Source organism: Phocoena sinus, chromosome 18, assembly GCF_008692025.1.
Source record: "Phocoena sinus isolate mPhoSin1 chromosome 18, mPhoSin1.pri, whole genome shotgun sequence".
In the NCBI taxonomy this organism is placed as follows: domain Eukaryota; kingdom Metazoa; phylum Chordata; class Mammalia; order Artiodactyla; family Phocoenidae; genus Phocoena; species Phocoena sinus.
Genome location: NC_045780.1, coordinates 7,769,939 through 7,796,439, shown reverse-complemented (window position 1 = coordinate 7,796,439; position 26,501 = coordinate 7,769,939). Strand labels below are relative to the sequence as shown.

Below are 26,501 nucleotides of genomic sequence, written 5' to 3'. Positions count from 1 at the left end.
TTCCCCTCTTACCCATGTGTGGTCTGGGGGAGCGTTTCACTTCCCCAAACCTCAGGTTTCTTCATCAGTAATAGGGAGACAATATCTCCTGTTTCACAGTTTCAGTGAAGACTGGAGACTATATGGGACTCACGCTCCGTGACTTTGCTGTGAAGGCTGAATGGAGATACTGAATCTAAGGTACTCAGAGCACAGAGACACTCGATCAACGGTAACCGTTATAATTACTTTTAGTTAAGTCTCTAGCCTCAGTTTCCTCATCTATGAAAATGGGTCCAATAGTACCTATCTCTCTGGGCTGATGTGAGCACTGAGTGAGATAAAACATTAAAAGCACTCAGGAAAATGACATATAAGATTAAATATGTTACTTAAACAATTATTAACATATTGTTATTTTGTTCATTATAATTATATTATTAAATACTATTAAATATTATTTTATTAAAATTATACTAAATATTAGTTTGTTATAATAACTAAATATTATTATTTACAAATGAAGTAAACATTCTTATATTGTTTCCCTAGATAAAAAGGCTTAGTCTCTTAGAACCAATAAATGAATTCAGCAAAGAAGCAGGATACAAAGTCAACACACAAAAATCAGTTGCATTTCTATACATGACCAAGAAACAATCTGAAAAGTAAATAAATAAAGAAAAAAACGCCATTTACAATAGCATTAAAAATAATAACATACTTAGGAATTAGCTTAACCAAGGAGGTGAAATACCTGTACAATGAAAACTACAAAATATTGTTGAAAGAAATTAAGACATAAATAAATGGAAACACATCCCATGTTCATGGATTGGAAGACAGTATTGTTAAAATGTCAATACTACCCAAAGTGATCTACAGATTCAATGCAATCTCTATCAAAATCCCAAGGACATTTTTAGCAGAAATAGAAAAACCCATTTTAAAATTTATATGGAATTTCAAGGGACCCCAAATAGCCAAAACAATCTTCAAAAAGAAGAATAAAGCTGGGAGACTCACACTTCCTGATTTCAAAACTGACTGTACAAAGGTACAGTCATCAAAACAGTGCGGTACCTGGTATAAAGCCAGATAGGTAGAACAATGGAATAGAATAGAGAGCCCCAAAATAAACCCTCCCGTTTAAGGTCAAATGATTTTTGACAAGGGGGCCAAGACCCTTTTCAATGGGGAAAGGACAGTCTTTTCAACAAATGGTGCTAAGAATACTGGATATCTCTCTACAAAAGAAAAAAGTTGGACTCTTATCTAATACCATGTACGAAAATTAACTCAGAATGGATGAAAGACCTAAATGTAAGACATAAAACAATATAACTCTTAGAAGGAAACATAGGAAAAAGCTTCATGACACTGGATTTGGCAATGATTTTTTTGGATATGACACCAAAAGCACAGGTAACAAAAGAAAAAATAGACAATTGGACTTCATGAAAACTAAATTTTTTTGTGCATCAAAAGACACCATCCATAGAGTAAAAAGGCAACCTACAGAATGGGGAAAATATTTGCAAATCATTTATCTGATAATGAATTAATATCCAGAGTAAGTAGAAAACTTCTAAGATGCAACCACAAGAAAACCAGATTCAAAAATGAGCAAAAGACTTGAACAGACATCTTTCCAAAGAAGATATACAAATGGCCATAAGCAGGTGAAAAGTTGCTCAACATCACTAATCATTAGGGAAATGCAAATCAAAACCACCATGAGATATCACCTCACACCCATTAGGATAACTACTATCAAAAAAACAGAAAATAACAAGTGTTGGTCAGGATATGGAGAAATTGGAACCCTGTGCACTGTTGGTGAAAATGTAGAATGGCAGAGCCACTGTGGAAAACAGTATGGTGGTTCCTCAAAAAATTAAAAATAGAATTACCATATGATCCAGCAATTCCACTTCTGGGTATATACCCAAAAGAATTGAAAGCAGGGTCTTGAAGAGATATTTCTACAGCCATGTTCATAGCAACACTATTCACAATAGTTAAAAGGTAGAAGCAACCCAACTACCCGTCAATGGACAAATGGATAAGCAAACTGTGGTATATATATGTGATGGAATATTATTTGGCCTTAAAAAGGAAGGAAATTCTGCAATATGCTACAACATGGATGAACTTTGAGGATGTTATGCTAAGTGAAATAAGCCAGTCACAAAAAGACAAATACTGTATGATTCCATTTCCATGAGTGATCAAAATCATAAAGTGTGATGGTGGTTGCCAGGGGCTGGGGGGAGGGGAGAATGGGGAGGTATTGTTTAATAGGTACAGAGTTTCAGTTTCAAGAAAAGTTATGGAGATTGATGATGGTGATGGTTGCACAGCAATGTGAATGTGTTTAATACCACTGAACGGTACAGTTAGAAATAATTAAGACGGTAAATATCACATTATGTGTATTTTACCACAATTTAAAAAAAAGAAGAGGGTTTCCCTGGTGGCACAGTGGTTAAGAATCTGCCTGCCGATGCAGGGAACATGGGTTTGAGCCCTGGTCCGGGAAGATCCCACATGCCACAGAGCAGCTAAGCCCATGCGCCACAACTACTGAGCCTGCGAGCCACAACTACTGAAGCCCGTGCGCCTAGAGCCCGTGCTCTGCAACAAGAGAAGCCACCGCAACGAGAAGCCCACGCACCACAACGAAGAGTAGCCCCCTGCTCGCCGCAACTAGAGAAAGCCTGTGCGCAGCAACGAAGACCCAACACAGCCAAAAAAATTAAAAAAAATAAATAAGTTTTTAATAAAAGAAGAAGAAGAAAAGAAAAAGCCTCCCAGTGAGCTAATTTCCTGGATTTTAGCCTGGTTGAAATCTCTTGGTCTCTCCCTTTCACTCTCAGATTCTTTCTTTTTGATATGAGGGAAGACATAATAATTCTCAATATGTATAAGGAATAATGAAGCTAAAGTGTTGAAAAGTTGGCAGAAGGAATATGTTTTCAGCTCATTCAGCTTTGCTCACACAATTGCCTTTCTCTCTTAGCTCCTCTCTACAGAGAATGACTTCAGAAGAATTGTCCACATGGTTTTCCAAATAAGATGGCAGCCTCCCAGCCAAATCCCTTGTGAAAAAGACCACCGTATTTTGTTTTGACCTTCAAGATGAGCCAGTACTGCTCTTCCCGGAAGGCCAGGGGAACTTTCACATCTTTCCACCTAATTTGCACAACTTTTGCAATGTTGAAATGTGCATAATTGGGAACTAGGGCTGGCTTTGCATTGTTGGAGTAAAGAGGAGTTTTTCAAAACCCAACGGTCACATAACTTTAAGCAATAAATGCTCCAGCAAACAGGGTTTTAAATTAGAACCGCTGGCTGAAAGGTCAACATTGCATTCTTGGTCAGTGACTTAATTTTCACTTTAATGCAATGAAAATAAACCTTTAGAAGGAAATGCCACCACTTTTCCCCCAAAGATTCTTAAAGCTCTTAGGCACATTCAGAAAGAGCTTCCCAGAACCGTCTTTTTTATATGCAGTAAAGGGGATAGGAATAGACTGGATAATAAATCTACAGGTAAGAATTTCTTTTTAATCTCGTGGTGTCCAGAGGTTTCAGTTTCTAGCCACTGCCCTCCAGAGCGTCTTTTTTTTTTTTTGCGGTATACGGGCCTCCCACTGTTATGGCCTCTCCCGTTGCGGAGCACAGGCTCCGGACGCGCAGGCTCAGCGGCCGTGGCTCACGGGCCCAGCCGCTCCGCGGCATGTGGGATCTTCCCAGAACAGGGCACGAACCGGCGTCCCCTGCATCGGCAGGCAGACTCTCAACGACTGCACCACCAGGGAAGCCCCCAGAGCGTCTTTTAAGCACAGCGAGGCTGACTGCGCTGCTTTATCCTTATTTTACCTGTTGGGCAGGAACATCTTGTCTCTGGATTTAGACCCTGAGCCCCTTGGGGGCAGCACCAAGCCTCACATCTCTCTCTAGCCTTCTCTATGCATCTCACATGGGGTTATGCTCTTGGGAGGGGCTCAAAGATATTTTCTGATCCAATGAGTCATGGGAGCTTTTCCTTGGCTACTAAGTCATCAAATGCCTAAAGCAGGGATTGTCGTCCCAGGCTCATGGCTCTCTAAGGGCTGGCTGTTGGGCTTCAGGAGAGGCAGGAACTCCCCGGTTTTATGCAAAAATGCCCAGCGCTCTGTGTCTCCCCTGTTGGGCCTCCATGGATATGAGGAGTGGGTCCTCTGGCTGTCGGCAGAATGGCTGCTTGGGAAGGATGAGGCTTGACTCTGCACGTGGGGAGAGCCGCGGTAGGAAGCCCATGTGGCTGTGGGTCCCCGCCGGTTTTCCAATCCAGCACCTCCAGCAATGAAACTGACAGATAAGTGGACCCTCTCATGTGTATTTTCCACATGGCTCAGGACTTGCAGGGAGAGGGATGTGATTACCAGCCCCAAGACCTAGCACTGGGCCTGGCACACAGCAGGAGCTCATTAATATTCTTTGAATGAATAAGGGAATGAATGGACCCATGGTCACACCAGCAGAGAGAGAGAGGGCCATGAAGAACTGGAACCAGGGCAGAAGATTGGGAAGAGTGCAGTGGGACAGTGGGGTAAAGTTTTGCAAGGCAGTATACAAGTTAATAAGGACAGGCCTCAGTGGAGGCGGGGCGGCCATGGGCAATGTGAGGACCTGGGAGCCTGAGGCCACTAGAGGGGGCTGATGGTGAGGGGCACATAAAGCCTGAGGCCACACAGATGAGTGACCAGGAGATGATGTCTGAGCCAGGCGGGGGGGCCAGCTTGCTAGCTGGGCAAAAGAAGCACAGGGAGGATGGTCTTGAAGGTAGAGGAGTAAAATCAGTGCTGGAAGAGTTGTACCAACAAAGCCCAAGGGGCTCAGCAGGGGAGAGAGTCTTCTAGGGGGACAGTGGGTGAGAAAAGTGGTCCTGGAGGTGATGGGCTGGCCTGGGAGATGGGCTTTTTTTTTTTTTCCAGGCATTTTATTTCTTTAGTTTTATTTAAAAAATTTTTATTGGGGTATGTCTTTTTTATATCTTTATTGGAATATAATTGCTTTGCAATGTTGTGTTAGTTTCTGCTGTACAACAGAGTGAATCAGCTATATGTGTACATATATATATTCCCATGTCCCCTCCCTCTGGAGCCTCCCTCCCACCCTCCCTATCCCACCCCGCTAAGTCATCACAAAGCACCGAGCTGATCTCCCTGTGCTATGCGGCTGCTTCCCACTAGCTACCTATTTTACGTTTGGTAGTGTATATATGTCCATGCTACTCTCTCACTTCGTCCCAGCTTACCCTTCCCCCTTCCCGTGTCCTCCAGTCCATTCTCTACATCTGTGTCTTTATTCCTGTCCTGCCCCTAGGTTCTTCAGAACCTTTTTTTTTTCCTTAGATTCCATATATATGCATTAGCATACGATATTTGTTTTTCTCTTTTTTCTTCTTTTATCCAACCATGTCATGGTATTGAAAGAACAAGAGATATTCCCAAAAGACTGCTTTAGAGAACAGAAACAAAATACCAGAAATACTAACAAATAAGGGCCGAATTATTCCCTTATATAGCCAATAATTCTTTGCAGAGCATATAACTTAACAAAAATAACATGTATTTTCTAATTCCCGGTGGACACTATGTTAATCTGATAATAATTTTGCCCCTAACTAGTCCACTGAAGTGTTTATGGAGGCTAAGATGATATTAAAATAATTTCTTTGTGAACTTTTTTTTTTTACATCTTTATTGGAGTATAATTGCTTTACAATGGTGTGTTAGTTTCTGCTTTATAACAAAGTGAATCAGTTATACATATGTTCCCATATCTCTTCCCTCTTGCGTTTCCCTCCCTCCCACCCTCCCTATCCCACCCCTCCAGGCGGTCACAAAGCACCAAGCTGATCTCCCTGTGCTACGCGGCTGCTTCCCACTAGCTATCTATTTTACGTTTGGTAGTGTATATATGTCCATGCTACTCTCTCACTTCGTCCCAGCTTACCCTTCCCCCTCCCCATATCCTCAAGTCCATTCTCTAGTAGGTCTGTGTCTTTATTCCTGTCTTACTCCTAGGTTCTTCATGACATTTTTTCCCCTTAAATTCTATATATATGTGTTAGCATACGGTATTTGTCTTTCTCTTTCTGACTTACTTCACTCTGTATGACAGACTCTAGGTCTATCCACCGCATTACAAATAGCTCAATTTCACTTCTTTTTATGGCTGAGTGATATTCCATTGTATATATATGTGCCACATCTTCTTTATCCATTCATCCAATGATGGACACTTAGGTTGTTTCCATCTGCCGGCTATTGTAAATAGAGCTGCAACGAACATTTCGGTACATGACTCTTTGAATTATGGTTTTCTCAGGGTATATGCCCAGTAGTGGGATTGCTGGGTCATATGGTAGTTCTATTTGTAGTTTTTTAAGGAACCTCCATACTGTTCTCCACAGTGGCTGTATCAATTTACATTCCCACCAGCAGTGCAAGAGGGTTCCCTTTTCTCCACACCCTCTCCAGCATTTATTGTTTCTAGATATTTTGATGATGGCCATTCTGACTGATGTGAGATGATATCTCATTGTAGTTTTGATTTGCATTTCTCTAATGATTAATGATGCTGAGAATTCTTTCACGTGTTTGTTGGCAGTCTGTATATCTTCTTTGGAGAAATGTCTATTTAGGTCTTCTGCCCATTTTTGAATTGGGTTGTTTGTTTTTTTGTTATTGAGCTGCATGAGCTGCTTATAAATTTTGGAGATTAATCCTTTGTCAGTTGCTTCATTTGCAAATATTTTCTCCCATTCTGAGGGTTGTCTTTTGGTCTTGTTTATGGTTTCCTTTGCTGTGCAAAAGCTTTGAAGTTTCATTAGGTCCCATTTGTTTATTTTTGTTTTTATTTCCATTTCTCTAGGAACATTTCGTTCTCTAGGAGCATTTCCTTCTCAAGATTGCTTTGGCTATTCAGGGTCTTTTGTGTTTCCATACAACTTGTGAAAGTTTTTGTTCTAGTTCTGTGAAAAATGCCAGTGGTAGTTTGATAGGGATTGCATTGAATCTGTAGATTGCTTTGGGTAGTAGAGTCATTTTCACAATGTTGATTCTTCCAATCCAAGAATATGGTATATCTCTCCATCTATTTGTATCATCTTTAATTTCTTTCATCAGTGTCTTATAATTTTCTGCATACAGGTCTTTTGTCTCCCTAGGTAGGTTTATTCCTAGATATTTTATTCTTTTTGTTGCAATGGTAAATGGGAGTGTTTTCTTGATTTCACTTTCAGATTTTTCATCATTAGTGTATAGGAATGCCAGAGATTTCTGTGCATTAATTTTGTATCCTGCTACTTTACCAAATTCATTGATTAGCTCTAGTAGTTTTCTGGTAGCATCTTTAGGATTCTCTATGTATAGTATCATGTCATCTGCAAACAGTGACATCTTTACTTCTTTTCCGATTTGGATTGCTTTTATTTCCTTTTCTACTCTGATTGCTGTGGCTAAAACTTCCAAAACTATGTTGAATAAGAGTGGTGAGAGTGGACAACCTTGTCTTGTTCCTGATCTTAGTGGAAATGCTTTCAGTTTCTCACCATTGAGGACGATGTTGGCTGTGGGTTTGTCATATATGGCCTTTATGATGTTGAGGAAAGTTCCCTCTATGCCTACATTCTGCAGGGTTTTTATCATAAATAGGTGTTGAATTTTGTCGAAAGCTTTCTTTGCATCTATAGAGATGATCCTATGTTTTTTCTCCTTCAATTTGTTAATATGGTGTATCACATTGATTGATTTGCGTATATTGAAGAATCCTTGCATTCCTGGAATAAAACCCACTTGATCATGGTGTATGATCCTTTTAATGTGCTGTTGGATTCTGTTTGCTAGTATTTTGTTGAGGATTTTTGCATCTATGTTCATCAGTGATACTGGCCTGTAGTTTTCTTTCTTTGTGACATCTCTGTCTGCTTTTGGTATCAGGGTGATGGTGGCCTCGTAGCATGAGTTTGGGAGTGTTCCTCCCTCTGCTATATTTTGGAAGAGTTTGAGAAGGATAGGTGTTAGCTCTTCTCTAAATGTTTCATAGAATTCCCCTGTGAAGCCATCTGCTCCTGGGCTTTCGTTTGTTGGAAGATTTTTAATCACAGTTTCAATTTCAGTGCTTGTGATTGGTCTGTTCATATTTTCTATTTCTTCCTGATTCAGTCTTGGCAGGTTGTGCATTTCTAAGAATTTGTCCATTTCTTCCAGGTTGTCCATTTTATTGGCATAGAGCTGCTTGTAGTAATCTCTCATGATCTTTTGTACTTCTGCAGTGTCAGTTGTTACTTCTCCTTTTTCACTTCTAATTCTATTGATTTGAGTCTTCTCCCTTTTTTTCTTGATGAGTCTGGCTAATGGTTTATCAATTTCGTTTATCTTCTCAAAGAACCAGCTTTTAGTTTTTTTTTGTTTTTTTTTTGCGGTATGCGAGCCTCTCACTGTTGTGGCCTCTCCCGTTGCGGAGCACAGGCTCCGGACGCGCAGGCTCAGCGGCCATGGCTCACGGGCCCAGCCGCTCCGCGGCATGTGGGATCTTCCCGCACCGGGGCACGAACCCGTGTCCCCTGCATTGGCAGGCGGACTCTCAACCACTGCGCCACCAGGGAAGCCCCAGCTTTTAGTTTTATTGATCTTTGCTATCGTTTCCTTCATTTCTTTTTCATTTATTTCTGATCTGATTTTTATGATTTCTTTCCTTCTGCTAACTTTGGGGTTTTTTTGTTCTTCTTTCTCTAATTGCTTTAGGTACAAGGTTAGGTTGTTTATTCGAGATGTTTCCTGTTTTGTAAGATAGGATTGTATTGCTATAAACTTCCATCTTAGAACTGCTTTTGCTGCATCCCATAGATTTTGGGTCATTGTGTCTCCACTGTCATTTGTTTCTAGGTATTTTTTTATTTCTTCTTTGATTTCTTCAGTGATCACTTCGCTATTAAGTCGTGTATTGTTTAGCCTCCATGTGTTTGTATTTTTTACAGATTTTTTCCTGTAATTGATATCTAGTCTCATAGCGTTGTGGTCAGAGAAGATACTTGATACAATTTCAATTTTCTTAAATATACCAAGGCTTGATTTGTGACCCAAGATATGATCGATCCTGGATAACGTTCCATGAGCACTTGAGAAAAATGTGTATTCTGTTGTTTTTGGATGGAATGTCCTATAAATATCAATTAAGTCCATCTTGTTTAATGTATCATTTAAAGCTTGTGTCTCATTTATTTTCATTTTGGATGATGTGTCCATTGGTGAAAGTGGGGTGTTAAAGTCCCCTACCATGAATGTGTTACTGTTGATTTCCCCTTTTATGGCTGTTAGTACTTGCCTTATGTATTGAGGTGCTCCTATGTTGGGTGCATAAATATTTACAATTGTTATATCTTCTTCTTGGATCGATCCCTTGATCATTATGTAGTGTCCTTCTTTGTCTCTTCTAATAGTCTTTATTTTAAAGTCTATTTTGCCTGATATGAGAATTGCTACTCCAGCTTTCTTTTGGTTTCCATTTGCATGAAATATCTTTTTCCATCCCCTCACTTTCAGTCTGTATGTGTCTCTAGGTCCGAAGTGGGTCTCTTGTAGACAGCAAATATATGGGTCTTGTTTTTGTATCCATTCAGCCGATCTGTGTCTTTTGGTGGGAGCACTTAGTCCATTTACATTTAAGGTAATTATCGATATGTATGTTCCTATTCCCATTTTCTTAATTGTTTTGAGTTCGTTATTGTAGGTCTTTTCCTTCTCTTGTGTTTCTTGCCTAGAGAAGTTCCTTTAGCAGTTGTTGTAAAGCTGGTTTGGTGGTGCTGAACTCTCTCAGCTTTTGCTTGTCTGTAAAGGTTTTAATTTCTCCATCAAATCTGAATGAGATCCTTGCTGGGTACAGTAATCTAGGTTGCAGGTTTTTCTCCTTCATCACTTTAAATATGTCCTGCCAGTCCCTTCTGGCTTGCAGAGTTTTTGCTGAAAGATCAGCTGTTAACCTTTTGGGGATTCCCTCGTATGTTATTTGTTGTTTTTCCCTTGCTGCTTTTAATATTTTTTCTTTGAATCTAAGTTTTGATAGTTTGATTAGTATGTGTCTTGGCGTGTTTCTCCTTGGTTTTTACTTGTATAGGACTCTCTGCGTGCGCTTCCTGGACTTGATAGACTATGTCCTTTTCCATATTAGGGAAGTTTTCAACTATAATCTCTTCAAATATTTTCTCAGTCCCTTTCTTTTTCTCTTCTTCTTCTGACACCCCTATAATTCGAATGTTGGTGCATTTGATGTTGTCCCAGAGGTCTCTGAGACTGTCCTCAGTTCTTTTCATTCTTTTTTCTTTATTCTGCTCTGCAGTAGTTATTTCCACTGTTTTATCTTCCAGGTCACTTATCCATTCTTCTGCCTCAGTTATCTATTGATTCCTTCTAGAGAATTTTTAATTTCATTTACTGTGTTGTTCATCATTGTTTGCTCTTTAGTTCTTCTAGGTCCTTGTTAAATGTTTCTTGCATTTTTTTCTATTGTATTTCCAAGATTTTGGATCATCTTTACTATCATTATTCTGAATTCTTTTTCAGGTAGACTTCCTATTTCCTCTTCATTTGTTAGGTCTGGTGGGTTTTTACCTTGCTCCTTCATCTGCTGTGTGTTTTTCTGTCTTCTCATTTTGCTTATCTTACTGTGTTTGGGGTCTCCTTTTTGCAGGCTGCAGGTTCATAGTTCCCGTTGTTTTTGGTGTCTGTCCCCAGTGGCTAAGGCTGGTTCAGTGGGTTGTGTAGGCTTCCTGTTGGAGGGGACTAGTGTCTGTGTTCTGGTGGATGAGGCTAGATCTTGTCTTTCTGTGGGCAGGTCCACGTCTGGTGGTGTGTTTTGGAGTGCCTGTGGCCTTATTATGATTTTAGGCAGCCTCTCTGCTAATGGGTGGGGTTGTGTTCCTGTCTTGCTAGTTGTTTGGCATAGGATGTCCAGCACTGTAGTTTGCTGGTCGTTGAGTGAAGCTGGGTGCTGGTGTTGAGATGGAGATCTCTGGGATATTTTCACTGTTTGATATTATGTGGAGCTGGGAGGTCTCTTGTGGACCAGTGTCCTGAGCTTGGGTCTCCCACCTCAGAGGCACAGCACTGACTCCTGGCTGCTGCACCAAGAGCCTTTCATCCACATGGCTCAGAATAAAAGGGAGAAAAAGTAGAAAGAAAGAATTAGGAGAAGTAGAAACAGAGAAAGAAAGAAAGAAAGGAGGGAGGGAGGGAGGAAGGAAGAAAAAAAGAGAGAAAGAAGATAAAGTAAAATAAAATAAAGTAAGGTAAAATATAATAAAGTTATTAAAATAAAAAAATAATTATTAAGAGAAAAAAATTTAAAAAACAAACAAAACACAGATGGATAGAACCCTAGGACAAATGGTGGAAGAAAAGCTATACAGACAAAATCTCACACAGAAGCATCCACATACACACTCACAAAAAGAGGAAAAGAGGAAAAAAATCATAAATCTTGCTCTCAAAGTCCACCTGCTCAATTTGGGATGATTGGTTGTCTATTCAGGTATTCCACCGATGCAGGGACATCAAGTTGATTGTGGAGCTTTAATCCGCTGCTTCTGAGGCTGCAGGGAGAGATTTCCCCTTCTCTTCTTTGTTCTCACAGCTCTCAGGGGCTCAGCTTTGGATTTGGCCCCACCTCTGCGTGTAGGTCGCTGGAGGGCGTCTGTTCTTCGCTCAGACAGGATGGAGTTAAAGGAGCAGCTGATTGGGGGCTCTGGCTCACTCAGGCCACGGGGAGGGAGGGGCATGGAGGGCGGGCCGGGCCTACGGCGGCAGAGGCCAGCGTGACGTTGCGCCGGCATGACGTTGCACCGGCGAGACGTTGCACCAGCCTGAGGCGCGCCGTGCGGCCTTCCGGGGAAGTTGTCCCTGGATCACTGGCAGTGGCGGGCTGCACAGGCTCCCCGGAAGAGGGGTGTGGAGAGTGACCTGCGCTCGCACACAGGTTTCTTGGCGGCGGCAGCAGCAGCAGCCTTAGCGTCTCCCGCCCGTCTCTGGGTTCCGCGCTTTTAGCCACGGGCTTGCGCCCGTCTCTGGAGCTCCTTTAAGCAGCTCTCTGAATCCCCTCTCCTCGCGCACCAGGAAACAGAGAGGTAAGAAAAAGTCTCTTGCGTCTTCGGCAGGTCCAGACTTTTCCCCGGACTCCCTCCCGGCTAGCCGTGGTGCACTAGCCCCCTTCAGGCTATGTTCACGCCGCCAACCCCAGTCCTCTCCCTGCGCTCCGACCGAAGCTGAGCCTCCGCTCGCAGCCCCGCCGGCGCCGGCGGGGGAGCAGACAAGCCTCTCAGGCTGGTGAGTGCTGGTCGGCACCGATCCTCTGTGCGGGAATCTCTCCGCTTTGCCCCCCGCACCCCTGTGGCTGCGCTCTCCTCCGCGGCCCCGAAGCTTCCCGCCTCTGCCACCCGCAGTCTCCGCCCGCGAAGGGGCTTCTAGTGTGTGGGAACCTTTCCTCCTTCACGGCTCCCTCCCACTGGTGCAGGTCCCATCCCTGTTCTTTTGTCTCTGTTTATTCATTTTTCTTTTGCCCTACCCAGGTACGTGGGGGTTTCTTGCCTTTTGGGAGGTCTGAGGTCTTCTGCCAGAGTTCAGTAGGTGTTCTGTAGGAGTTGTTCCACGTGTAGATGTATTTCTGGTGTATCTGTGGGGAGGAAGGTGATCTCCGCGTCTTACTCTTCCGCCATCTTCCCGGAAGCCTCTGTTTTTCTCTTTCCGACTTACTTCATTCTGTATGACAGACTCTAGGTCCATCCACCTCACTACAGATAACTCGATTTCATTTCTTTTTATACCTGAGTAATATTCCATTGTGTATATGTGCCACATCTTCTTTATCCATTCATCCGATGATGGACACTTAGGTTGCTTCTGTGTCCTGGCTATTGTAAATAGAGCTGCAATGAGCATTGTAGTACATGACTCTTTTTGAATTATGGTTTTCTCAGGGTATATGCCCAGTAGTGGGATTGCTGGGTCATACGGTAGTTCTATTTTTATTTTTTTAAGGAACTCCATACTGTTCTCCATAGTGTATTGGAGTATAGTTGATTTACAATGTTGTGTTAGTTTCAGGTGAATGTGAGATGGGCTTTGATGGATGGGTGCCTGGAGATGTGGACTGAGCTAGTTGAACTCTCAAGCTCCGCCCCCCCCCCACCCCGCCCCAGCTCTGGCAATCTCCATCTGACAAGTTATGTCTGAAACTAGGCCAATCCCTTATAACCGGGAAGCAGTCCAGAACTGAGTTTCCTTTAGACAACATGCCAGGAGTCAGAGGCTGCGGGCCTGGGCAGAGTGGCTGTGGAGGCCACCCTGCCCCTACGTTCTCTATGTTCTGTGCCATCACAGGGGCTGGGGGTATTCAGCTTGCACTGCATGTGCCCTGAGATGACATTCCAAATGATAATCTCTCCGTCGTAGCTGGAGGTGGCAAGGAGAATAGGCGGGCATTGAGCTACACAGAGGATGTCCTCCTTTTGCCCGTGGTTCTGGGAAAGAGAGAGAGAGAGAGACAGGGACAGAGTAAGAAATCCAGTCCCCAGTCACCCACAGCTCGCTCCCCTTCATTGGATGCCTAAGACAGAGGAGACAGAGGGGCCCCTCCTGTGGCTGCCCCCCATTAAGGACTCTTGCGGAACCTGGTGGCCCGGCCCAGTCCAGGGGGTCAGGGGCATCCCTCCAGGTAGGAGTCTGCTTGCAGGTCAGCCAGAGAGGTGCTGCATCTCCTTGGGTCAGTTTTATCACCTTTCCCAGGGAGGTGTTACTCCTAGCAGCTTCCTTACCTCCCCATAATGCTGGCAAGGAGGTTATTCACAAGGAACCCTCTTCGGGGCTGAAATCTTGATGGTAATGTGACAATGGAACCCAAGCACTGGCCAAGGGGGTCTGGCCTCCCAAGAGCCCCAGGTCTAAATTCTGGGGTGTGGAGTCCCTCAACTCAATTCCTCCAGGGCTCCCATCTGCCCCGCACTGTGGCTTACAAGTGCTGTTAGGAATTGGAATTGCCTATTCTCCTTGAAAGGAGGATTTAGGTATATGGATCCTTAAGAAAGATAAGAAACGAAATGAAAATGTTTTTGTTTTTGAGACCAGTGCTGCAGAGTTCAAAGAGTCCCTGGCCATTATCCTTTCAACTTTCTCAGCGGGGCACAGTGAAAAGAATTGGTTTCTCCCGGGGCTGTAAAGATCTTTCTCCCTTGCCCTCAGGTACTTCCCACAGAGAGTCCCTTGAGGACCTATCCGTGGTCACCTAAGAAGCCCCTTCTGCTTGAAAGCAGCTGGGAAGACGGGGGTGGGGGGGTGGGGGGGTGTAGGACAGTTGGAAAAGAGCGGGTCAGTGGCCCTCTCCTCCCCACGATCTTCTGTCTCCAAATCTTGCCTCCTTCTGAAATCTGTGAGCGCTTGTGTCTGGGCTTCTCCTTCCCTGGTCCCACTGCCTGTGGAATGAAGTTTACGTGCCTTGGCATGGCTTTCAGGTTCTGATTAGCTTTCCAAGCTCACTTCCCTCCTGTACCTGGCCCTCCAGCCCCTCAAAATATTCATAGTCCTTCCAAACAACATGCTTCTCAGGACATCCAGACTTGGTTCACGCTCTCCTCCTTTCCCCTCATCTAGACTGCCTTTCCCTACCTTGGCCTCCCAGAAAAATCCTAGTAATCTTTTAATATCCTGTACAATGTTAGAGCAAAAGTTCGTAGTTCCCACCTCTGGGTTTCTCCAGCATTTTATATTATTATTAAAACATTATTACATTAACTAATACATTATTATATCATCTGTGGCATCGTATGGTGATTACTTCCTTAGTTTACCTCCTTGCCAGTCTGTGAGATTCTGGGCCGGGAATCACATTTTATTCATGTTTGTATTTTCTGTGCCTACCCACTAAGGATGGCACTATGTCCGTGCTTGATGAATAGGGGGTTGAAAGAATTGATAAGTGACTGAAAAAACATTTGAATGAACTAACACTTCACTGACTCTTGCATGACTTCTGCCCTTGCAATGGCCATGGCTTTCCTGGGGACATTTTCTGCAAATTCTGTTCTTTCACTCAACAATCACTCGTCCAGGGCTTCCCTGGTGGCGCAGTGGTTGACAGTCCGCCTGCCGATGCAGGGGACGCGGGTTCGTGCCCCAGGCCGGGAGGATCCCACATGCCGCGGAGCGGCTGGGCACGTGAGCCATGGCCGCTGAGCCTGCGCGTCCGGAGCCTGTGCTCCACAACGGGAGAGGCCGCAACAGTGAGAGGCCCGCGTACCGCAAAAAAACAAAAAAAAACCCAAAAAACAGTCACTCATCTGCAAACTCCATGAAGGCAGGGATCGTGTGATGACCACTTTGCTCGTCACTGATGTCCAGTGAACAGCACAGGCTGGGCCCACATTTGACACATGCTGGTTGAATGGAAGCATATTAGTTGGGCAGCTACTATAAACCAGTCCCTGAGCTATATCCCGGGAATACAGTGGAGAAAACAGACAAGGCCTGTCTTCATTGAGTTTGCATTCTAGTGACTTGTGGCTTTTGGAATGTTTACAGAGGCATAAGGTACGGTTGGGTGGTAGGAAATGGTTGTGTACAATGACCTTCCTTTCTTACTGCTTGTCTTCATGGCTTGACATCCAGACAGTTTTGAGGGAGATCATTCAACCCTGGGAAGCTGTAGAAAGTTGGGGGCTAATAAGAATCGCAAGAAGTCCCCTGGTTATGAGCCCCTAACAAGCCACAGGGCAGCAGGAATGTCATCTGCTAGGTTCCCTGGCCACCCAAGGATGGCAGAGTGAATACATACAGTTTTGCATGCCAAGCAGAAGCAGGAAGTGGATGCTTCTTTGAAGAAAGTCACACGCGTCACATCCTGGGCTGCCATTCCTGCACTACAGGGCTCCAGGCTGAGCTCAAGGAGAACTGTGTGGATTTCCTCCTGGGCCTCCTGCCCCAGCCTGAACAAAGGCCGTCACTCTTCCTGGAGCAGAGGCAGCTGCCTGGAGCTCAGTGCTCCTTACTCTACCTGGAGCCCACTCATGAATCCCCCCACGGCAGAGGCTCTTGAGATGCTGTGACCACCCTAGGGAGGCCCAGAAGACTAGGGGTGAGCCCCAGGAGTGAAGGACATCCCCATCAAGTGTCACTGTTTGGGTGGAGAGTCGGACAGTGGACCAGGGCTCACCAAGTCGTCCTGCCAGTGTGGCTATGGCTTCCGGAAGCGGTGAAAGTCACAAGGTGTGTCCTGTATCCAAAGCCAAACAGGAGATGTTGTACAAGCAGTAAAATGAGCGCCAACACACTCACAATTTCAGAGAGAGGCGTTGGCACGTTTTACAGCCCTACCCCTCACCCCATCGGTGATGTAGATTTTTGAAATGTCAAAGCAAATTCCCCTAGTGCCAGTGGGAATAAAAAGCAATCCACTCCTGACGTTTGGGTGATTGCATTTCAGCAAATCATATGCCAACTGACAAGCTCTTCTCGGATGGTCTGCATAGTTTCGCCTCTGTAACAAGACCCATAGCTGATGCATGAGCTAAAACAAAAGCCATCAGCCCAGGAACCTGGAATACCAAAGGACAAATTCAACGCCAAGACCTCTCAGGCAGTCATGTCTCAAATCATCTGAGGATGCTAGGCTTAGGCTCTGACATACAGCATACTTTCAAATGAATAAAGAACTTACAATGTTTAAAGGCTTTGGAAATCCAGGACCACCCAGCAGAACAAGCAGGGGACATAAAATGCCACAGGTAGATTTAAAACGTAGTTGTAATCAGCATTTTCATCTTCCCCTGTCTCTTAATCCCTTTTCCCATCTCTAAGCCGTAAAAAAAGATTTTTTTTTTTCCACAGAGATGCTTATGGATGGCATTTCATCTCCTCTTCCCATTCAGAGAGGGACTACGGCATAAAGACAAGGTGGGAGGAAAATCCAGTAAGTGAAATATTTCTCTAAGTTCTGTGAGATGCTCTAGAAAATTAATATAACCCAAGGAGGGTGTTGTTGGAACCTCTGATCTATAGCCAGTTGGACAGGACTTGCAAATGGTATCTGCGGGGCAGGGCAGAGGGGAGGAGGGCAGGAGTCTTGTGTCTTGTAGGACTGAACCCTGACCCCGTGGAATCTGATGCTCTCTCCAGGTAGATAGAGTCAGAATTGAGTGGAATTGTAGGGTACCAGCTGGTGTCGGAGAATTGCTTGTTGGTGTGGGAAAAACCTCCACGTGTCGGAATTGGGTACAGAGTCATTACACTTCTTCCCATAGAAAAGAATTAAAAAAACTGAAACAGAAATACAAAAAGGTTTTTTAAAGGGAGGGAGGAAAGAAAGATGGGGGGAAAGGGGGAGAGAGGAAAGGAGGAAACTCTTTTGCCCATATCATTGGTTAGCTTATACCAGATAGAGGTATAAAGAATTTCTCCAAAATCTGTTTTTAGTGAGAAAAGAATCAACAGGGCATGGGGGTGGGGAGAAGCATGTCAGTCTGAAGCAGGGTTTTGAAATATCATAATTTTGTACATTTCACTTACAAAGTACACATTTATTCTTCTATCCCATCCAACAGCTATGATACACCTAGAACAATAACAGACTATTACATTTTGATACTTTAGCTTATCATCTGTTTAATTTTTGCATAGAATCAGTACTGTGGCCTCATTTTGCTGTGTTGGTGTGATAAATGAAGAGAACGAGAAAATCACTGCTTCTGTTTTTTAGGAAGAGCAAGATAAAATGTGATTTGATAAACTAGGCTCAGTTTTTTAACTGGTTCTTAAAGGATTAGGGAACAGAAACAGGATACCCTGGTTTGTTTTCATGGGCTGCTCCAGAGCAGCTTGCCTTCCGGAGGATTATTTGATTCCGAGAGCATGGCTGAACCACGGAGGCAAGGGCACAAACAGAAATTGATCAAGGATTGTTTTTAACATTTTAATGTTCAGGAGAGAATTTATTGGATTTTTATTCTTTGACTTATGGCTGCTGAATTTAACTACCCTAGCTTGTGATTTATTCCTTAATAAAGCATTTGGTGGAGAGATACACTGTTTCCTATGTCTACCTCTAAACCATTATCAAAATGTGCAGAGAATTGTTTCCAATATTCTGGAAGAGCCTAGTTGCCTAAATTACCATCAGGGAGCAACCACAGTTTGGGGAATTCTTTGACACATTTGCTTCCGGAAAATTCCCTTTACTATCTTGGTGTCCTCCTCCAGGACAAAGTTTGTATCAAAAAATATGTCCCACTAAATATCCAAGATGACCCTCATATTCAAGCTGACTAGAACTCACTTATTTTGGCTTACCTCCAAGTAGGTATAATCACAGACTTCACTTTGCTTTTCATCTAGAAAGATAATATTATCAACTTAGAGTAAGCATTTTTCTTTATTAGTTCTTGAGTCAGTTTACATATATTGACTTAACCCAACTGATGACTGGGGAAACTTCAGCACTTACTTTTTAGTTTTCAGACCACAGTTAGGTGTCTTTCAAGCCATCAAAACACAGCTGATGCCACTCTCACTGCCCTAAAAGGCTGATGAAGCTCTCGCTCAGCTATGGGAAGAGGCTCACCTTCTTCCTGACAGGACCCTGCACAGTTCCTGGCCCTTACTGACTGAGTGAATGAGCAAAAGAATGCCTGAGGTCAAAGGCAGAACTAGGAATCACACACTCGTTACTCTGCGTAATTTTTTTTTTTTGGCAGAGCCGTGAGGCGTGCGGGATCTTAGTTACCAGACCAGGGATCCAACCCGTGCCCCCTGCAGTGGAAGCGCGGAGTCTTAACCAGTGGACCACCAGGGAAGTCCCTACTCTGAGTAATTTTTTTTTTAAGTAGTTACGTATTCATTATTTTATTTATTTATTTTTGGCTGTGTTGGGTCTTCGTTTCTGTGCGAGGGCCGTCTCTAGTTGTGGCAAGCGGGGGCCATTCTTCATCGCCATGCACGGGCCTCTCACTGTCGTGGCCTCTCCTGTTGCGGAGCACAGGCTCCAGACGCGCAGGTTCAGTAGTTGTGGCACACGGGCCTAGTTGCTCTGCGGCATGTGAGATCCTCCCACACCAGGGCTCGAACCCGTGTCCCCTGCATTGGCAGGCAGACTCCCAACCACCGTGCCACCAGGGAAGCCCACCTACTCTGAGTAATTTTTATCTTATTTACTTGGACTTCATTTGTACTGATAGTTGAAGAAAGTTTGCCTCTGATCTTCTCCATAGTTTCACAGGCCAGAACTGCGTAAATTTTACCAAGAACAGACACAGCACATGAACAAATGGAATAAGCAGCCTTGAAAAAAATCACAATGACACACAAAAGAGAGTAGCTTTTAGTTCATCTAGACTTTGTGATGTTTGACTTATGTGATTTTTAAAATGTTTGAAAAAGCTAAACTCTTTTAAGAAATGAGGCCTATACCAGGCAGTGAGGGAACAAATGCATGGGCTATAGATGGGAGAACAAACATGTATATAATGTATGTCCTTCCTACATAGAAGTTTAGAGTCACTGGCAATGAAATGCCAGAGAAAAAGGATGTAGGATTGTTACATGCATCCTAGATTTTATCTCATTTGATTTCTTCTACACTTACTACAAATGCCTATTCTTGCATCATTATTTTATGGGGACCTTTGGTAGGAGGTGACTCACCATGTTTCAAGGTGTGAAGACAAGGTCCGTTGTTGTAGCTCCATATTTTCAGACAGCCATCTCTTCCCCCAGTAACTAGACTAGGAAACAGAGACCCCCGTAACGACTGCAAGTCAGGGGTCACCCTGCCTAACGGTAAAAGATTCTGGCGGGACTTCCATGGTGGCACAGTGGTTAAGAATCCGCCTGCCAATGCAGGGGACACGGGTTCGAGCCCTGATCGGGGAAGATCCCAGGTGCCGCAGAGCAACTAAGCCCGTGTGCCACAACTACTGAGCCCGCGTGCCACAACTACTGAAGCCCATGTGCCACAACTACTGAAGCCCGCACACCTAGAGCCCATGCTCCGCAACAAGAGAAGCCACCACAATGAGAAGCCCGCACACCACAACGAGGAGAAGCCCTCGCTCGCCACAACTAGAGGAAGCCCGCGCGCAGCAACGAAGACCCAGTGCAGCCAAAAATAAATAAATAAAATAAATAAATAAATAAATAAAATTAAAAAAAAAAGATTCTGGAGAAGGCACATACCCTCTTCCACTGGAGTCAAAGGTCAGACAATGGATTCCAGCATTGTCATGAGCCTCAATAAAATCGGACAACAGTATTCCTGTTTCAAAGTCCCATACTTTCACCACCTGTATCAGGAAGTTGGAAAAAGTAGCCTGGAGACACTGGCCATCAAATTAAAGAGAATTTGCATTTAGAGGTCTAGTGTCATAGATATGAAAGATGAAAGCTTACCCCAAAAGTTTCTGTACTTTCAATACAATTTGTTTACCTGAGTGTATTCATTAGCTAGGGTTGCAATAAGAAAATACCATAGACTGGGGAGCTCAAACAACAGACATTTATTTTCTCACAGTTCTGGAGGCTGGAAGTCCACGATCAAGTTGCCAGCGGGGTTTGGTCTCTTCTGAGGCGTCTCTCCTTGGCTTGCGGATGGCTGCCTTCTCACCACGTCCTCACAAGCTCTTTCCTCTGTGCCTGTGCAACCCAGCATCTCTTTATGTGTCTACATTTCCTCTGGCTATAAGAAGACCAGTCAGACTGGATTAGGGCCCACCCTAACAGCTTCATTTTAAGTTGATGACCTCTTTAAAGACTCCATCTCCAAATACAGACACATTCTGAGGTACTGGGCGTTAGGACTTCAACACATGAATTTGGGGGGAACACAATTCAGTCTATAGCACTCTCTGAGAAGACTAGAAAATTTAGAAATATTGGATGAAAATCTCCTGGCCACCTAGACTCAGAGAAGATAGGTGTGGATTGAATTTTGAGCAGCAAAATTTATTCACCATCAAAGCAAAGCTGAATGGATAGATGCCCCATTTTCTGGGGAGGCTATTTAAACCCTCAGCTTTAAGACTGCACTCAGTCCAACTCGTTCCAGTCTTGTAGTTACTTTCTTTTAGCTCCAACCTTTGAGCAGCTTTTGAATGAGAATCATCTTTAAAGGGACGTGAGTAGCATCTGTCTACTGGTTGGGGTAGGTGCCCCTCGCCCCCCCCCCCCCCAGGAAGGACGTCCTCTGGGGCAGACTTTCTGGATCCTGCACCCAGAGGCAGTGACAGTGTCAGAGGAGAAACCCTTGAGGACAGCACTGTTTCTCAGGACTATTGAACGGTCCTTCTAGCCTGCCACTTTGTAAAAAAGGCTGCCCCATTGACATTAGAGAAACTTCTGGGTCTCCAAGCCAAAAACCAGACAGCACTGTTGTTGACTGCAAGTTGCTGAGATCAGTAGGGTACACTTTGCTTCCTTTCCTCTGTCCTTCTATAAGGCCAGCGTTCCCAGGGGTGTGTACAGCTCAGGGGCATTCATCTGTTCTTCTGAATATTTCAATAAACCCTTAGTGTTACTTTATTGGTTTTAATCATTACTTTACTTTAGTGGTTTCAATCTTTGCAAATATCCCAAAGTTCCATAACATGCAGTGATCTGTGATATGGTTGAGATCCAGAATTGATTTAAGTACCTGATGGCGTGGACGAATGAGCAGACAGAGCATGAGCTGGGCAGACAACAAAGGATCAACACCTGAGGGAGGACCTGCCTTGCTGCTGTGTGATTAAACACAGCTTTTTTTTTTTTTCTCCAAGAAAGCCACTTGCTACTGCTGCTAATGGAAGTGAAAAGATTGAAGACTGAAGTGAGCAAGGGAAATCTCTCTGAAAATGACTTTAGGGTTCTATTTACAGAATCAAGAAAAGTCTAAAGGTGCTATGTATACTTTTCAGGTATACCTACCTCACTTATACTTTGTGGAGGGAATTTCATGCCATAGCAGGGCTCCTTTAAGAATTTCACTGTCCCAGGGACTTCCCTGGTGGTCCAGTGGTTAAGACTCCGTGCTCCCAATGCAGGGGGCCCGGGTTCTATCACTGGTTAGGGAACTAGATCCCGCATGCCGCAACTAAGACCCGGCGGAGCCAAATAAATAAATAAATATTAAAAAAAAAAAAAAAAAGAATTTCACTGCCCCATGTTGTTCTTCCTTTTGGAGATCCCATCCATTTAAATGTATTAAAATGCAACCATGTCCCCCATTAAATATAATAGAATTTTGCTAGCAAATTTTAAAATAATTTAAAGAATACAGTTTTAAGCTCAGTTGATAAAAAATTGTTATTCTTATCAACTTTGGTATTACGTATAACTGTGTGTTAAGTTGCAGCTCATAAGTAATGTGCTGTAAACATTTAATTGAGCATTTATTAATTTTCATTTTACAGTTTACAAGGGTTTTCAGAGGCAAGGTCGGTGGTCCCCAGCACTCTGCTCATACAACTGAATGAACTCAGTGTGGTATAGTGGTATTCGTAAATTCAGGCTTCCTCAAGATCTTGGACTATATTCTCTCCTCCACGAATATCAAGTGTGATGTGGTTTGGATGTCATGAATTGTGACGGTCGGCATGATGATGATCCAGAGATTTCACACAGCAACAGATCTGCAAGGTGAGCGAACACTCAGATCAATACTTTAATTCAGTAAGTATTGGAGAGTTTATTACCAGCCTGTGCCTAATACAGTATAATAGCTGTGAGGGTGTTTATATCTCAATTCAACACCTACCTGCCACCCACCGCTGGGGGAGACGTGCATATCAAAATAATGCTATTGAGGGAGACAGACTGTGTTACCATGGAATTAGGAGCCCAGACGCTAACGGAGCCATTCATTCTGCCTGGGTGTGGGAGGGGATCTAGCATGCTTTCTTAGAGGAGCTGGTATCTGAGTTGTGCCTTAAAGAATAAGAACGGTTTTGAGAGATCAAGAAGGAAAGAAGAGGGAAACATAGATGCTCTGATCCCTGCTCTCAAGTGCCTGCAGAAATTGTTTAGAGGCGAGGCTCACACAGGTGAAACAGAGCAGGGCAGGTGAGAACACACCCCAGCAGCCATGGGAGGCACTAACTGTGAGTCATCAGGAAGTGGGAGTTGCCTGCATGAGTCAGGGCAGTGAAGGCAAGTGTTTCCTGGCAGAGAGAGGACTTGAGTTTGACCTTGAGGATTGCTCAGGTGTGTGTAAGAAAAGAGGAGGAATGGGGAGGGGGAAGGGTAAGCTGTGACAAAGCGAGAGAGTGGCATGGACATATATACACTACCAAACAGAAAATAGATAGCTAGTGGGAAGCAGCCGCATAGCACAGGGAGATCAGCTCGGTGCTTTGTGACCACCTAGAGGGGTGGGATATGGAGGGTGGGAGGGAGGGAGATGGAAGAGGGAAGAGATATGGGAACATATGTATAACTGATTCACTTTGTTATAAAGCAGAAACTAACACACCATTGTAAAGCAATTATACTCCAATAAAGATGTAAAAAAAAAAAAAAGAAAAGAAAAAAGAAAAGAGGGGGAAGCAGGAAATTCTGGGGTGGAGATGAGAAAATGTTGCACAGAGCCAGGGGCAGGAATGTGCAGGATGCTGAGTAGGTGAAGAGGTTGGCTTCCTTGGACTCAGAGATGACTCTGATAAATTTGGAGGATAAATGCTTCTTTACAAGTTTGAACCCAGACTATGCAGGAACCCGCCTTCTTTGAGATGAATTGAGACTGAGTCATCATAAAAAATTTTTGATCTACTTCTTTTGGTATTTAACCATGGGTGACCGCTAATTTCTGGAGCAGAAGCTAGACAAGAACAGATGGAAAGACAGTCAAGCGTCACTGGGAGTGCAGCTCAAGTAAGTGTGCACGTGAAGAGGACGTGTCTGGGCTGTGATGTCCCCGATGCTGTAAATCCTAAAGACAGGGTGTGTCAGGCTCTGGCAGGAAAAAGGAAAGGGGGCGCGGCCACATGGCCCAGGACACTCACTTGCGATGCTGGAACCTAGGCCACTGATGCAGGATGTAACTGAACTGAATATTAGAAGCTTTCGGAACTTTTCAGCATCGTGGGTGTATTTGGGATGTGCCCTCCCGTTACCACGAGGACAGGAGAACATGAGTTATGGGATGTGCGTGTTTCCCTGCTCTGGTTCCTTATTCAAGGAGCAATGATTACTGATTATGGTCCCTCCTGTGGACTAGACACTGTGCTGGTCCTCTAGGCTGGGGCCAGCATGGTCCTCACGAGCCCCGCTGAGAGGGAAATGGACGTGGCGTGCTCTGAACCCTCCTTCCTGGATTAGAGTTACAGTGGATTAGGGTCGTTGAACTGATCATCCTACACCACACAAGAAAATCGCCTTGAAATAATACCTTTCCACAGGACCAGACGGCCCTTCCAAATGACTCACACCACAAGCGCCCTCAGAATCTGTGAGCTCTTCCGTGTGGCGTTCACATGAGAGTGTCCGAACACTACTAGGTGATCAGCAAAGTAGAACTGAACCACCCATTCTCTACTTCCAGGGACAGAAGGCCCCCAGAACACTCTGCTCCCCACCGAGGTGAAGACAGTGGGACCACACTTGCAAATACATCATTGCTAAAGAGACCAAGATTTGACACTTACAGATGCTTCCGAGTAGCTGACCACCTGCCTGAAGGTGGGGTTGTACTGGCAGCACACCATGGTCTCTTTGTGGGAAACCACTGGGTGAGGCTCGAGGGGAGACCTTGCTTGTGAAAAACAGAGAGAGAGAGAGAGAATGAAAACCCAAACTGAGTACGTGACACGCATACCCAGGATGAGGCATTGATTGCTTTATTAAAGAATGGTTAAGAGGGTAGTCTTGAGTTCAAATGATGGGTCTGTGACCTTGGGCAAGTCACTTAGCTGCTCAAAACTGTAATTTTCTTATCTGTTAAATGGGGATAATGGTATCTACTTTAAAGCATTGTTTTGAGGATTAGATGAGAAAACATATATACAGTGGTACCTCCGTATCTATGGGGGATTGGTTTGAGGAACCCCTGGAATACCAAAACCCACGGATGCTCAAGTCCCTCATATAAAATGGCATAGTATTTGCATATAACCTATGCACATCCTTTCATATACATCTCCAGATTACTTATAATATCCACTACAATTTAAATGCTATGTATATAGTTGCCGGTATGTGGCAAATTCAACTTCAGCTTTTTGGAAACTTCTGGAATCAAAAATAATTTTTTTTTCCATCCATGGTTGGTTGAATCTGCTGATGCAGAACCCATGGATAGGGAGGGCTGATGTAATGTCCTTAGCACAGAACCTCACATAACATAATGGGCGTGCAATGAAGAGTAGCCACTAACCGTGAAAACTGATACCACGTCTCCTTGTTGGGGTAGGAGGAGTGTGATTTCGTGAGATTGCAGAGTGGACCTTCTTCCCTATTAATGTCTATCTTCCCCCCAACAAACACAAACCATATCATCCCACTCTGAATGGCAGTGCTCAAGCCTGAATGGCAGCGCTTCTCCCTCACAGCAGGGATGAGGCCAGGCCGGGTCCCGGGGGGGCCCTGCAGCATGCCTCCTATGAGTACCCAGGTGCAAAGGACCCACCTGTGCCCTTGGGCTTTGTCCCCTGAGCCACGTCTGGGAGGTCAGCACACAGAACGGACAGCCCTTGGAGTGAAGCCACCCAAGTCCTTCGAACTCATTTTCTCATCTGTAAGATGGAATCCTTTATAGAAATTTTGTGAAGAGGAAGTGTGAGAAAGGATGGAGAATGTCTGGAGGAGGCTGGCATGCAGTAGGCACCGACTAACCGAATGTTGGTGGCCAGGCTTCGCTCTCTGTAGTGCCTTGCGACGGTCAGCCATAAGCCTGGGCCACTAGTAGACATCTGGGGGCTCTGAAACCTCAGACTGAGTGCCAGAAGATTCTTGGTGTGGGCGAATCCTCTTCAAGGAAGAACAGGACTTGGCATGAGGACGATTAGAACTTTCGGGACCACAGTCTGCCCACTTCACAGATGAGGAAACAGCAGGAGGCTGAGGAGGGTCGGCTCACTTGGTCAAGATCACGGGCTCCCGAGTGACAGAGCGGGGATCGGCAGACGGTATCTGGCACCTAAGTGCTTTCACTAGAAATGCGGCTGTTTTTTCCATGAGGTGGAATTTCAGATTCTTGGGTCCAAAAAAAAGAAAGAAAGAAAATGAGTCCAACGGGCTGTTTGTCCTACACGGTGATATCACGTAGAACAAAGAGAAGTTTGATTGACTGACGTTCCCGGTTTTCAGCTGGCTGCTTTGGCATCTTGAGTGAGGAGCCTGCCTCCAGGCCTGGCTGTAATGATGGCCTGGCAGTGCCCCTGTGTGTCCCTGGGTGGCTGCCCTGCTTGGGGGATGGGGTCTTGGATGTGAGCACCACTGCAGCCGTGGGACTGCAAGTAGGCTGAT

At 44.3% G+C, this 26,501-nt stretch overlaps 1 protein-coding gene across 1 annotated transcript in view; it reads right to left on the bottom strand.

The window, feature by feature from the left end:
• LOC116743308 (WD repeat-containing protein on Y chromosome-like) overlaps positions 1 to 25,206 on the bottom strand; it is a 32,467-nt gene extending 7,261 nt beyond the window's left edge. Inside the window, 7 exon segments of the mRNA XM_032611693.1 lie at positions 13,381 to 13,546; positions 16,231 to 16,290; positions 17,583 to 17,628; positions 18,349 to 18,403; positions 19,713 to 19,792; positions 20,244 to 20,350; positions 24,683 to 25,206. Coding sequence (XP_032467584.1) covers positions 13,381 to 13,546; positions 16,231 to 16,290; positions 17,583 to 17,628; positions 18,349 to 18,403; positions 19,713 to 19,792; positions 20,244 to 20,350; positions 24,683 to 24,850 — 682 coding nt within the window. The 5' untranslated portion in view covers positions 24,851 to 25,206.
• Positions 25,207 to 26,501: the final 1,295 nt, after the last annotated feature.